The sequence below is a fragment of the Abrus precatorius genome, unplaced genomic scaffold (assembly GCF_003935025.1).
Source record: "Abrus precatorius isolate BTA unplaced genomic scaffold, Abrus_2018 Scaffold7, whole genome shotgun sequence".
In the NCBI taxonomy this organism is placed as follows: Eukaryota; Viridiplantae; Streptophyta; class Magnoliopsida; order Fabales; family Fabaceae; genus Abrus; species Abrus precatorius.
Window position 1 is genome coordinate 75,866 of NW_020874417.1, and position 12,243 is coordinate 88,108.

At 31.4% G+C, this 12,243-nt stretch overlaps 1 protein-coding gene across 1 annotated transcript; it reads right to left on the bottom strand.

The window, feature by feature from the left end:
* Window positions 1-4,840: 4,840 nt before the first annotated feature.
* Window positions 4,841-12,243, bottom strand: LOC113872617 (transmembrane protein 184A-like). The gene is made up of 6 exons (XM_027510310.1): window positions 11,845-12,243; window positions 11,186-11,259; window positions 10,343-10,492; window positions 9,792-10,077; window positions 5,989-6,222; window positions 4,841-5,833 (listed from the first exon to the last, which is right to left on the bottom strand). The coding sequence occupies exons 1-6, from the start codon at window positions 11,998-12,000 to the stop codon at window positions 5,471-5,473; spliced, it is 1,263 nt and encodes a 420-aa protein (XP_027366111.1). The 5' UTR covers window positions 12,001-12,243; the 3' UTR covers window positions 4,841-5,470.

Here is a 12,243-nt window from a genome sequence, read left to right on the forward strand (position 1 = left end):
GGAGGTCATATCTCTCAGGTCCGAGATTCTTTTTCTCGAAAACTAGACTCAAAACTGAAGCTGCTGAAGAGAGCTTCAAAATAAATTAGAAACTGACTCAAAAGTTATCACGCGCAAGTCTATTTAGCAGGAAAAGAGTTGTGCGTTACTCCTTCCACCATCCAGAATAAAAACACGCAACTATATAAGCTAGGCGTTATCACTTTCTACACATAAAGTGATCACTATAGAGAGCTATGACATGAAGAGATTTGCACGTGATCACTCTCTACAACCATAGTGAACACACGTAAGCCAAATGCTAGAAAAACACCACAGAGCGATTACTTTCTTCATTGATAATAATCACTTCAGCCTGGAAAACACATAGAAAGTCTTCTACGTTGTAATCCGCCAGAAAGGCGAGAAAACTATAAATATAAACTCAGTTCAGAGATATGGGGATTCTTTCTCATTTTTTTATTTTTATTTCATTTTCATCTCTTAGGAGAGTTAGAGAGAGAGAGAGAGAGAGAGAGAGAGAGAGATTGGGGGTAATTTCCAAGTTTCAATTCTTGAGGAATTAGATTGGGGATTGGATTGAAGATGAACTTCTGTTGCTCTTTTTCTTCTCTTTCTTTCTTTCCTTCATCTGTAATGTTGTTCTAAACTTCTTTGTTAGGGATCTATGGATCTGAATTTGAGATGTTAATTTGATTTAGATATTAATCTTGAGTTTCTGGTTAGATTGAGCAATTAATTCTAGTTTTACTACACTTGTTTAAGGATAATTCAATTAGTTAAACTTAGAGAACTTTTATCAATGAAAATTAAACTACTTTCTTAGATCTGAGTTAATTGTCAAGATTAATGATATCTTGAGAATAAGTGTTAATAATCTTGTAATTTATGATTTTGTCTTAATCAAACAAATAGTGATGACTATAGATATTATTTGTGTTTCTTCATTCGAGATACATTGTATGGACAAACTACAATTCTAATTAACTTAAGGAGTTCATATTCAAAATTAATTAATAATATTTATTTGTTTTACTTAAATTCTACCTCATTCTCTATTTAGTTTTGACTTTGTGTATTTTATTATGTGTTTAGTATTTTCTATATTTTCAATATTTTTTTATTATTCATTGTGGTAATTATATTAATTTTCTCCTCTTTTATACTATTTTGTTATTTTGAATATTGAATTATTCTTAATTTGATTTGATTGTTATTTTGGATATTAAATTATTCTTAATTTGATTTGATTATTAATTGTCATGTGTAATATTACGTTACTTTATCAAGTGTATTTGGGATAAGAAAATATTCTTGTTTGTAATTATTTATTAAGATATTACTTGATCTATTAAGTGTAATGAAAATTTTTTAAAATTTAAAGTTAATAAAATATTTAGAAAGCGATTTTTCTTAACCTTTCTAAAAATGCAATTTGGAGACTAATTCTACTCTAAAATATCAACTTTAAAGAATAATTAAAGATTAAATTCTAAACTAAACTTTTTTGTTATATTTCTAAAAGTGATTATTTAATTTTGATGTCGTGGATGGATCCGCTAAGATTGAGAGTGAAAATTCTTTTCAAATGTGGCATTTCATATTCGTCAGCAAAAATTAATTAAATAAATTGTGAATTAGACTAACATGGCCTGATTAAATTTTTTTTATTTTTTGGTCGAGACTTAGATTCAGTTCAACCGCTTGGGGATTATTTATTTAATTTTTGTTTTTAGTGATACGATGTAAGCATAAAAACTACTTTAACTTGGAGAAGACAATGCACCTATGATAATTGTTTATTTCGAGATGTTTGTCCAGTTACTCGGTGTTAAATGCATGCTCTGTTAATTACTGTAAAAAAAAAAAAAATCAGCTAAGAAAAAATATTGTATAAAATAAGTTTCAATGAGCAATATTTTTTTTCATTGCCAGCTAGAAGACAAAATGTAGCACTTCTTTTTCCTTACAAAGCCATAAATCAAAACAGATGAAAATTCATTGCCAGCTAGATTCGGTGGAAAAGCTTTGAAGTTGATGTTGTACCTTCTATTGGACAATGAATAAATTGAAGCAGGAATTTAAAAACCTTTTTTGTAATCGAGTGCTTCTCCCTTTTCACTTAATCATTTTATCCCTCGTCTTCATAAATAATTTTGATGGTTTTTAGTTGCCCAGTGACTCTTAAAATCAGTTGAATCACATAGGTGAGGGATATGAGTGGTTAAAAAGAAACACCTTAAAACTTAAATTGGAAACTGGCAACTAGAAATGGTAATACACTTGTACTATATTGCACAGATGAGGGTCCGGAATATACCTTTTAACATATTTTTTATATTTGTATTTATTAATTAAAATTTATTAAAAATTATAAAACTATAAATTAAAAATAGAATTTAAATTTATTTTATAATTTTAATACTTTTTATTAATAAGAAAGAATGTATTTATGTATTTTATAACATGACAAAGGTAGAAAAGTAAACGGCCAAATGCATGCCACATAGCTGGGAAAGTTGAAAATACTACCAAATAGCCAGTGTTTCCCCATTTACTCGAATCAATTATTAACCTGGAACTTCGAAATACTTGACTATTTTTGTGCTCATCCCGTCCTAGAGAACTCAAACTCACGTTCTCATTCCCACCTTTTTCTCTTTAGCAAACAAAGGGTCCACCCACCATAACGCTTAGCCCTTGACCATCTGAAGTACTTCCCAGAGAACACGGTGTTATTCATTGGCACGTGTGTATTATAGCAATGGGATTCTAAGTTTCTATTTCTAATAATACGAATGAAATCATGCTTCAGAATTTGGCCTTCTTTCTGTGCCTAAATTTATTTCTCCAAAGACTTCAAATTTTGGTGAAAAATGAAAAAAATATATACGTGGAAATGCTAAATATGATATATTTAAATAATCAAATATTAAACCTCCTAAGCTACACGCCAACCACTAGGATCAAATGCCACCAGGGAGCAGTTAGAGACAGACTCATAAGGCTTTGAGAAAAGCGTACCCTTGATTAAACAAAATAAAGAGCAAATCCAAACATTTTGAGATTAATGAACAATATGTATACCAGTTCCAAATTTCCGTTGCAAACTCACAATGAAAAACCGTTACTGGTTAAATAACAAAACAAAAAACGAATGGAAGAATATCAATAAGTTTCCGAGCGACATGACTTTTGTCTGTCTTTTATTTACCAGAAACATGAGGAAGATTGGGTTTTGCGGTTGTTGATGTTTAACAGCTGAGAAAACCTTCTCCTGCGGTAATAGAAAGAGCATTTGAACCTAGAAAAGAAAACCAACCTCCTCAGTCTGCAAGCAGACCTTAGCCTTATCCATACAATTTTCTTCGCTCGCACCAAAGACCCTCTGATCCTCTCTGACACGCTCTTCTTTCGACAGAACTGATAGCTTCTCAGGAATAGTTGTCTCTTCTCCAGCATGCTGTAGTTCTGCTCAGGGTAGTAGTAGCCATACCCAAAAGATTCACTCCTAAACAACGGGTTCACACTCACAGTACCCATGTCTTGATTCTTGATTCTCACTACTCTTCTCAAGCAAAGAGATACGTGGGTGGATGCCTGGAGAAGAAGGAGATAGGGAAAACAAAAACAGAAAAGAAATACACAACCAATAATAGGTAAAAGCAGGGAAATATGTGAAAGAGAAGAAGAAAAAGGGTTTTGAACTCTCAACTACAGAAATTCAACGCCCCTGCTTTTACTTAGCTTGTTTGCAAAGCCACCGTGGTAGCTAAAGTCTAAAAACAAAACTCGTGTTCGGTTTTTCTTTCTTGATTGGTCTCTCTTATGCATTGGGGTGACGTTCTATTAGCATTAATTTAAGCACTTAAACACGTGGACTATGGGATAAGCTCTCCCTCTTTTAGATGGACGGTTTCTGCCTTTAGTGTTCGACCTCACATGTTTGACCTTCTCGTTCTTACTTCCTTCTTTTAACTCTTAACAATGGTTATGGGTGCTTATGTTTTGTATGAGTATGAAGTAAGAACTATACATAATATGAACCAAGATAAACTCCATAACCTCCTGCTTCTCCATTATCCGTATGAGGCCATGCAAGTCCAGATAAAGGTCCTCCAACTCTTGTGGGCTCCATGGATGTTTTGGTAGGGTTGGATCAGAGCCGTCCACGTCAAGGGAGGATTGAGGAGCATCAATTTCCGACCTGGTGGGGCCCAAAGCTTTTTGTTGATGTTTGTCGAGGCCTAAATAAAGACATGAACCTAGGCTTGTGCCAATAAATGAGAAAAGGACTGCAAGTTACTCCCACCACCAAACGTCGTCAGTAGGTGACAACAGCAGACAGCGCCTGGAGAAATCAGCGACTGGCAACAATATAAAACGATTTGGATGATGATCAACACGATGATCGCTACGTGTTCAAGAAAATAATAATTGATTGTGTGAATTGAAAGCATGAGCTATTCAAAAGTTAATGATGACCATGGCGACAAATTGACAAATCTAAAAGTATACGAGGAATCCTCCTGTATAATTACTTTTATGAAGGAATGAATTAGGGAGTCCTGAGGCAGAGGCATGTATGATATGATTTTACATCTTAACAATGATCATGACGGAATAACAAGCGAGCGTTTAAATAAATTAGTATTTTAGAATAACCGTTAGATTTAATTTTTGGTACTGGTTCTTTTTTTTTTTTTTTAGCGTCTGTACTTATTACAGACTGATACTTCATTTTTAGTCATGAATACATTGAAAAGACGATTGAGATGGCAACTATTGTCTTTATATAATTCAATTTTTATGATGTGAAATTATGAAATATTAGTAGTGCAAGGTTTCAGTTAGTTGACGCCTTTGTCACGAAGAGATTAAAGAAAGGCTGATCGTTCTTGTCAAATTAAAGGTTCCACGTCATACAGTAGTTGTTAGCAGAAGCAATACAGTAGATATTGCATCCTTCATGTGGATTTGGAAGCATTAGCAGACATTAGCAGAAAGTTATACTTCAGATTAAAGATCAATGCAGCAAATTGAAAAAGGGTGAAAATGATGGCAATGACATTCTATATAACCCAACAGCAATAGGTAAGTTCAAGGTGTTAAGAAAAATGAATCAATCAAATAGTTAATTTAGTTCTAATTATATTTTATCTGTTATGGTTGAAGTATGCCAACGAGTTCTGTATCTACAATGTGCACACGATACGCAATCAATGGAGACAAAAACAGTATAAGATCTGAAGACCAATTCAAGGATTGGTTTTCTAGGGCGAGATTAGGGCTTTTACATTGACACAAACATTAGCGCCAGACTTGCTTACATGCTTTCCTGGAATCAAACAAACTACACTTCGCTCATAATTCTCTCCTAAAATAGAAAAGAAGTAGGATGGCCCTATTACTCCCCTTCTTTCTTTGGCAATGACCTATTTTCTCACTTAGCTCTGAATGTTCTTCATGGTCACCTAGTACCGGCTTTATCAGCTTCTGGAACTTTTTCAGGGTAATTGGGTGCATCCAAGTCTATAAGTGTGAAATCGTATGGCACAGATACTGAATTTGATATATCAACAAGTAAGGAAGATTTCATTGCACTGGAATGCGAAACATCAGAGATGGGACCAACATTTGAGGGAATGCTACTATTAGAAGAAAAACCTGAGAGTTGTATGTCATCTATCTTGTTTCCAAACATATGCTTATTTCTTCTCACAGTGTCCATCTCTGGGCCAATTGGAACAAAAGTTCGTGACCGGTACTTCCTAGTTCCCTCTTCACCTTCACCGTGGTTGTAGAGAACATAATCATGATACGTTGGTGCAAACTGCCAGAAGTAATATCAATTACCAGGGATCAAACAAGCAAAAGGAGAGTCAGAATCATGATAAATAAAATATATGGAACTAGAATTGCAACATCATGGATGCAATTATGATGGCAAAGCAAAACTGTGGGAAGAATATTGAATGTGGAACTCGCCTGGTGGACTGTATCATGGTAAAAGTCATTTAACATCAAAGCATGAGCAAGGCTAGCTGTCAAACCACGGGATTCACCTATGTTAGCCCCAGCATATTCTTTGTATGGAAATGCATAAAAGTGGCCAACGGCAGCAACAAGCATCTCAACACAAATGATAAAATTTTGAAGAAGAGCAGCTTGATCTGCATCCTTAACGAGTTCTGACTTTGCAGCAAGGAAAACTAAGACACCCTAAGATATCAAAAACAAAAAGTCATCCTGCTTCGAACCTCTAGCAGAAATATGGTAAATGTACTAAACAACCTCAAATTAATGTGAATCGGCCCACACTCTAAATTAGATCCCATAGCACAGCAACCTTTGTGCGTTCAACAACAAAAGTATTAGTGTAATATAACCCAAAAAAAAAAAAAAGTCATGAAACAAACATCTTAAAATACACACACACACACAGGTGTCATTGAGCTTTTAATTTCACTATTACTTTAATCAAGTATGTACTTGCAAATAACTTTTTCATTGGGGGGATTAATGCAAAATAATCTGTGTTTTGAGCAAGAAATAAGAGCAGGAAAGTTCAAATCTATAGGTAACTGATAACTTCCACAAACAACAAATAGAGTTGATAATACAAGGAAAGAATAGACTGTAAATTAAAAAGGAAGAGGTATTAAAATTAGTATTTTTATTCTTTGAATCGAAATGCATAAAATTGGCCAACAGCAGCAACAAACTTCTCAAGACAGATAGTTGATAATACAAGGAGAGAACAGACCATTAATTAAATAGGAAGAAGTATGAAAATTAATACTTCTATTCTTTGTATGCGTCGCAACCAAGGTCACGACGAATGACAGCTGCATAAAAAAACATAAGAGGAGAAGGATTGCAATTAGTTCAAGTAAAATTGATCGCAAGGAGTTACAATCAAAGTTTATCAATAAAATTTTTGGAAAACTTCTAAAAAAATAATCAATAAAATCATATTTAGGTTTGGAAGTCATTTATTAATACTCTATGACATTAAAACAAAAATAGTTACCTTCTAATTAATTATGCAAAATTATTTTAACTTTAAAAATAATTATTTCACTCTAAAAGAAAACAAAATGTTTTATTTTTTGTTGTAATTTTATTTTTTATAATTTCATTTTTACATTTATAATTAAAAAGCAGAGATAATTTACGAGAAACTTTGGTATATATTTTTTTGAAATAAAGAAACATATAACTATAAAAAGAAACCAATATTTTATATTTTAAGTTTGAATTGAAGAAACAAATTATCTATAAGAAATATTAGTATTTTTTTTATTTTTGAGATAAAAGAAATGAATTTAAAAAAAAAACTTATTTTGTTATTCCAAATTAAATTAAGAAAAATTGATTTTTTGATTTTTTATTTTTATTTTTAGCAAAAGGAAAAAATTTAAAATTATTTTTTGAAAATTTTAAATTTAAAAGTAGATAAATAAAATATTTAAAAAAGGTAATCTTGGTTTAGAATTTAAAAAACGGTGCAATAAAAAAAATAAAAGTCACGTAGTTCTTTACAATTAGGTTTGGATAAGTTTTGAATATGTATTCTTTTTTTCTTTTAAAAAAATTAATTTTGATTAAATGAGTTTTGGCTCTTCTGAAAAATAAAATTGCCTACTCAAAAGAAATATGTCGTTTTTATGAAAAAGATTATTTTTAACTCAGAAAGGAAATTATTTTTTAAAATATTGATTTTCTTTAAAAAGAAAATTTTTTAATTCTTAATTTTAAATTTTGAAAAAGAAAGTTTTAAAATATTTATTTTTAACAGTGGAAATAAAACATTTTTATATTTTGAGAAGATTTAATTTAGATTCAAAGAAGAATTATTTAATATTTTTGAAAAAAATTATTTTCAAAAATTTTTAGATTTATAAAAAAAATTATCTTATTTTTCAAAGATTCATTTTTAAATTTGTGAAAAGAACATATTTTTTTTATTTTGAGAAAATATATTTTAAAATGAGGGAGAAATATTTTGGGCTTCTGAAAGGATTCATTCAAATTGAGAATCAAATATATTTTTTCCAACAAATTAATTTTAAAATTTTTTAAAAGAAAAAAATGTTATTCAAATTTGGAGAAAATATTTTTTAATTTAACAATTTATTAAAAATTTTATTTTGAATGTAAAAATAAGATTTTTATTTTTTTGGGTCTATGATACAAGATTGGAGTTGGAATGAAATTCAAGTTTAACACATACTACTTAATAAATCCTTATGATCTAAATAATGTTAAAACTAGATTAATCACTCAATTAACATACTTGACCGTAAATTCAAAACTATTTTGAAAAATATTTTTATATATATTTATTTTTATTGTTATTTTTAAAGGATCATTTTTATTTTTATTTTGCACTTTCATAAAATTTGTAATTTTTCATAGACATTATTCACACAATTTATTTACAAAAAGATGTAAGAACAACAATAATGATGATAAAATATGACAATAATAACAATAAAAAAAACACAAGGATAAATTAACTAGCACAATATATAATCTATTTACACATGTTGTTTTTGTCTTTTGTATTATTATTATTAAAAAATCAAAAGAAAAAAGAGAGAAAAAAATATTCAAACCTAGAATCCTAAAGTAAAGGGAACTTAATATATTTCTTTCAATTTTTATCACAAAATAAATTATAAATTGACATTGGACTTAATTTTTCAAACATCAAAAGTTTGTTATACAATTGACTCAAGCCATTAAGATTCAACTATTATTTTTTTAATTAAAAAAAACAAAGATAAATGAATAAAAAGGGGCATGAAGAAATTTTAGAATGCACTCCTAAAATCAAACATGCAAGGACTTGTGAAACACAAAACATGTAGAAAAAGTTGAAGTTGGGTTTGCAAGACTATTGGTTCAACGATAAGAAAAATTTATTTTATTTTTGTTTCTTGAAAGAATTTTGGAGTTTTTTTTTTTAAGAAAAAAACAAAGGAAAAAACTTTTTATATGATGAAAAGAACCAAACAGAGAATGAGAACAAAGGTGTGAAGGAATGTCAAAACACAATACAAGAAAAATCACACAAATATAAGAATAAAAAGAGCAAAAGGGATAGAAAGAATGTTACTTGATATGCTTAAATTAGGTGCTCTTACATGCTCTCTTAACATTTTCTCTCTGTTTATCTGAGACATATTGAGTACACCTGCTTCCCCGTTATTTTTCTATATTTTTCCTTTTCTATTTATTATTGTTATTTTTTAAATCACCTTCATCTCCCTAATCTCTTATTTTCCGATAACTACTCTGTTAGTTTTCATCCACTACCCTATCCAATCATCTAACCTCCTAAAAACTACCCATTATCTTTGATTTTTTAATTTTCAATTTTTAAAATTTCAAATTTTTTATTGTTCTATTTTTATTATTTGAAATGGGGATCCAAATAAAACTAAGACAAATGATAATTTTTTAAGTAGAGCAAGTTGATCTGCATCCTTTACAAAATCTGACTTTGCAGTAAGGAAAACTCAGACTCCCTAAGATATCAAAAAAGAAAAGCCATCCTGCTTCAAACCTCTAGCAGAAATATGGTAGATGTACCAAGTGCAAATAACTTTTTCATTGGGGATTACTGCAGTAGGTAGATGTTTTAAGTATAAAAATGTGTTCTGAGCAAGAAATAAGAGAAGGAAAGTTCAAATTTATAGGAAACTGATTACTTTCACAAACAACAAATAGAGTTGATAATGCAAGGAAAGAATAGACCATAAATTAAAAAGAAAGTACATTACCTGCCAATAAGTTAGGAATACAACTGATTTTATGATAATAAACTTCGGGACTGGATTGAATGGATTAAGCAGATCCTTGCATGCCACATAGAACAAAGCAAGAGCATATAGAGCCATTGTGTATGAGAATGTATATATGATTGTAAGATACAAGTACGATTGCTTTGGACTGAAATTCCCATCCTTATATTTCCCCTTTGCATAAAGTATAAGTGTAACAACAACTAAAATGGGCTTCAAAATCACAAACTGCAAACACCCTTGCTTGCATTTACGTATAAAACGCCTGCAATAAAATTACAGGAATGAGAGAGGATTGCAACTATGATTAATGATCATCATGTTACAAGTTTGAATCAGATTTCTTGTTACCCTGGGATCCCAAGATTTACATTTTGCAATAAATCTATTCAAAGATGTATTTCATACAGAGGGGAGTTACAAAATAGCACTAACTAAAGTTAGGTAGTATGTTAATTTCATGGAAAATTTTAGGGATTTGTTTTCAAGCTTGTAATGCAAAACAATTTATTGGATTTCTAAAAACTCACCCATCCAGCGCTATAGGAGGTAGGCAACAAGTCATAAGAAACCATGATGGTTTCAGAACCCGTCCACTTAAACTTAGGACAACTGCTCCAGGACCACCAACCCATGAAAGACACAGTGAGAGGAAATTATAAATAACCCAAGCTTCATAGCTGAAAAAGCAGCCAACAGAAAGTTAATAAGTACACTGCTACTAGTTAATAATATAGATCGTAAAGTGCATTTATTTTTAAAACAAAAAACAAGGAACTAAGGAAGATTAGTGAACTTTACAGAGGCAGTAAAAATTGTAAAAGGTGTCAAATTAATAAGGGAGAAAAAAGGAGGTGCCATTCGTTATTATGACTGCATTTGTAAGTATCATTACTACTGCAACAGTCTCCTTCACCACCTTAGTCACATGACAGAATATGATAACAATAATACTACTCTCAAGCACTGTTTTAGTGGCTACCTGCTCAGACATGCTCAAAAGCTAAGCGAATCTTAGAAGGACAAGACATAAATTTTATCCATGGAATTGGATTTCATGTGGAATAAGCTATCAAACCAGTAAGCTATAGAAGCAACTTCAAGCGGTTTCTAGACAGAATGACACCTATAACAACTTCTGCCTGTTCACTAAGTCAAGACTTAGGTAGAATAATTGTATGTGGTTCTTATACAGTTATAGCAGTACAATTAAGCCATGACTGGATACAAATTAATCTCCCAATCATACAAACAAATAACAGAAGTGCACATGTAAGCCATGAAACACAAATGAACAAAAAAACAAATAATAGATTATTCAAAATTAACACTAGCAACAACCAAAATAAATGCAAAAACAGAGAATAACTTACACTTCCCGAATGGAATTGAAATAGATTGAACTATTGGGTAGAACAAGGGACAAGAATGACATTAACGCATAAACCTGTAAGAGAATTAAACTTCAAATTGGATAAATTGAATCCTAGAAACATAATACAGAAGAGAACCAGATACGTATCCCAGTCCCAAAGAAATATCAATAGCTCTATCACATGAAAATAGAGGAGAAAATGAAAGTTTTTCTATATTGAGAAAAAAGGGACTACTAGGAGACACACAAACACAGCGCATGATAGTAATTGTGATGAATGAGACACGTGAAAGGCAGTACCATTTATGCATCAGATGCAACAAGTAAAGGAAAGCAAATAGTGAACCAGTAACCAGTCGAGTTGCTGCAAAGATTTCCAGAACTTTCCACTTTCCTAGACCAATAAAATGGCTAGAAATGGAACAACTCCTTAATTCCTCACTTCTCCATTCACACAAATACCCCATTCAATTAGACATTTCAACTACGATACACATAAATGTTGGGTTTATAAGTTTATTAAGTATTGCATGATCACTTAAGCTACTAAAGAGGAGAAGTTATATCTCCATTTGCCCTTAAAAAATAGATAAAATAAAAGCTGCGTCAAGGAATAATTGGAAAAGTAGAAAGAGGCATTATGAGTGAATGACTCACGGGTACCATAAAAACGATCCGAACAATAAAACGCTGAAAAGTGGGCTCGGTGTAATTGAGAAGGTGTCTATAAATGTGTAGCAAGGCCAATGCAATAGCTCCACAGGTGCAAAAGAAAGCGACCACGTACAAGTAAATTGGAATCAGTGCTCCCATTTCGAACAACCGTTACGAAATCTGGGAGTAGCGCTAACGACGCATTTGCACGTGCGAATTGGATAGAAGGAAGAAAATGTGAACCCTAGGCGGAATAGGAGAAGGGAAAGTGAGTAGATCTGTGAAGTTGTTCGATGAGAATGGTTGGGAGCAATGGCAAACAATGGCGGCTGTTGGCCTCGAAGGAATTGGCAGGGGACACACACAGACACAGTACCGATGACAAACCAATTCTTCTTCCTT

Coding starts and splice junctions, on each gene's coding strand:
- LOC113872617 (XM_027510310.1), bottom strand. CDS start 12,000: ATGGGAGCACTGATTCCAATTTACTTGTACGTGGTCGCTTTCTTTTGC. Junction 10,493..11,185: donor TTCAATTCCATTCGGGAAGT/GTAAGTTATTCT, acceptor CTGCTTTTTCAG/CTATGAAGCTTGGGTTATTT. Junction 5,834..5,988: donor ACCATGATACAGTCCACCAG/GCGAGTTCCACA, acceptor TACTTCTGGCAG/TTTGCACCAACGTATCATGA.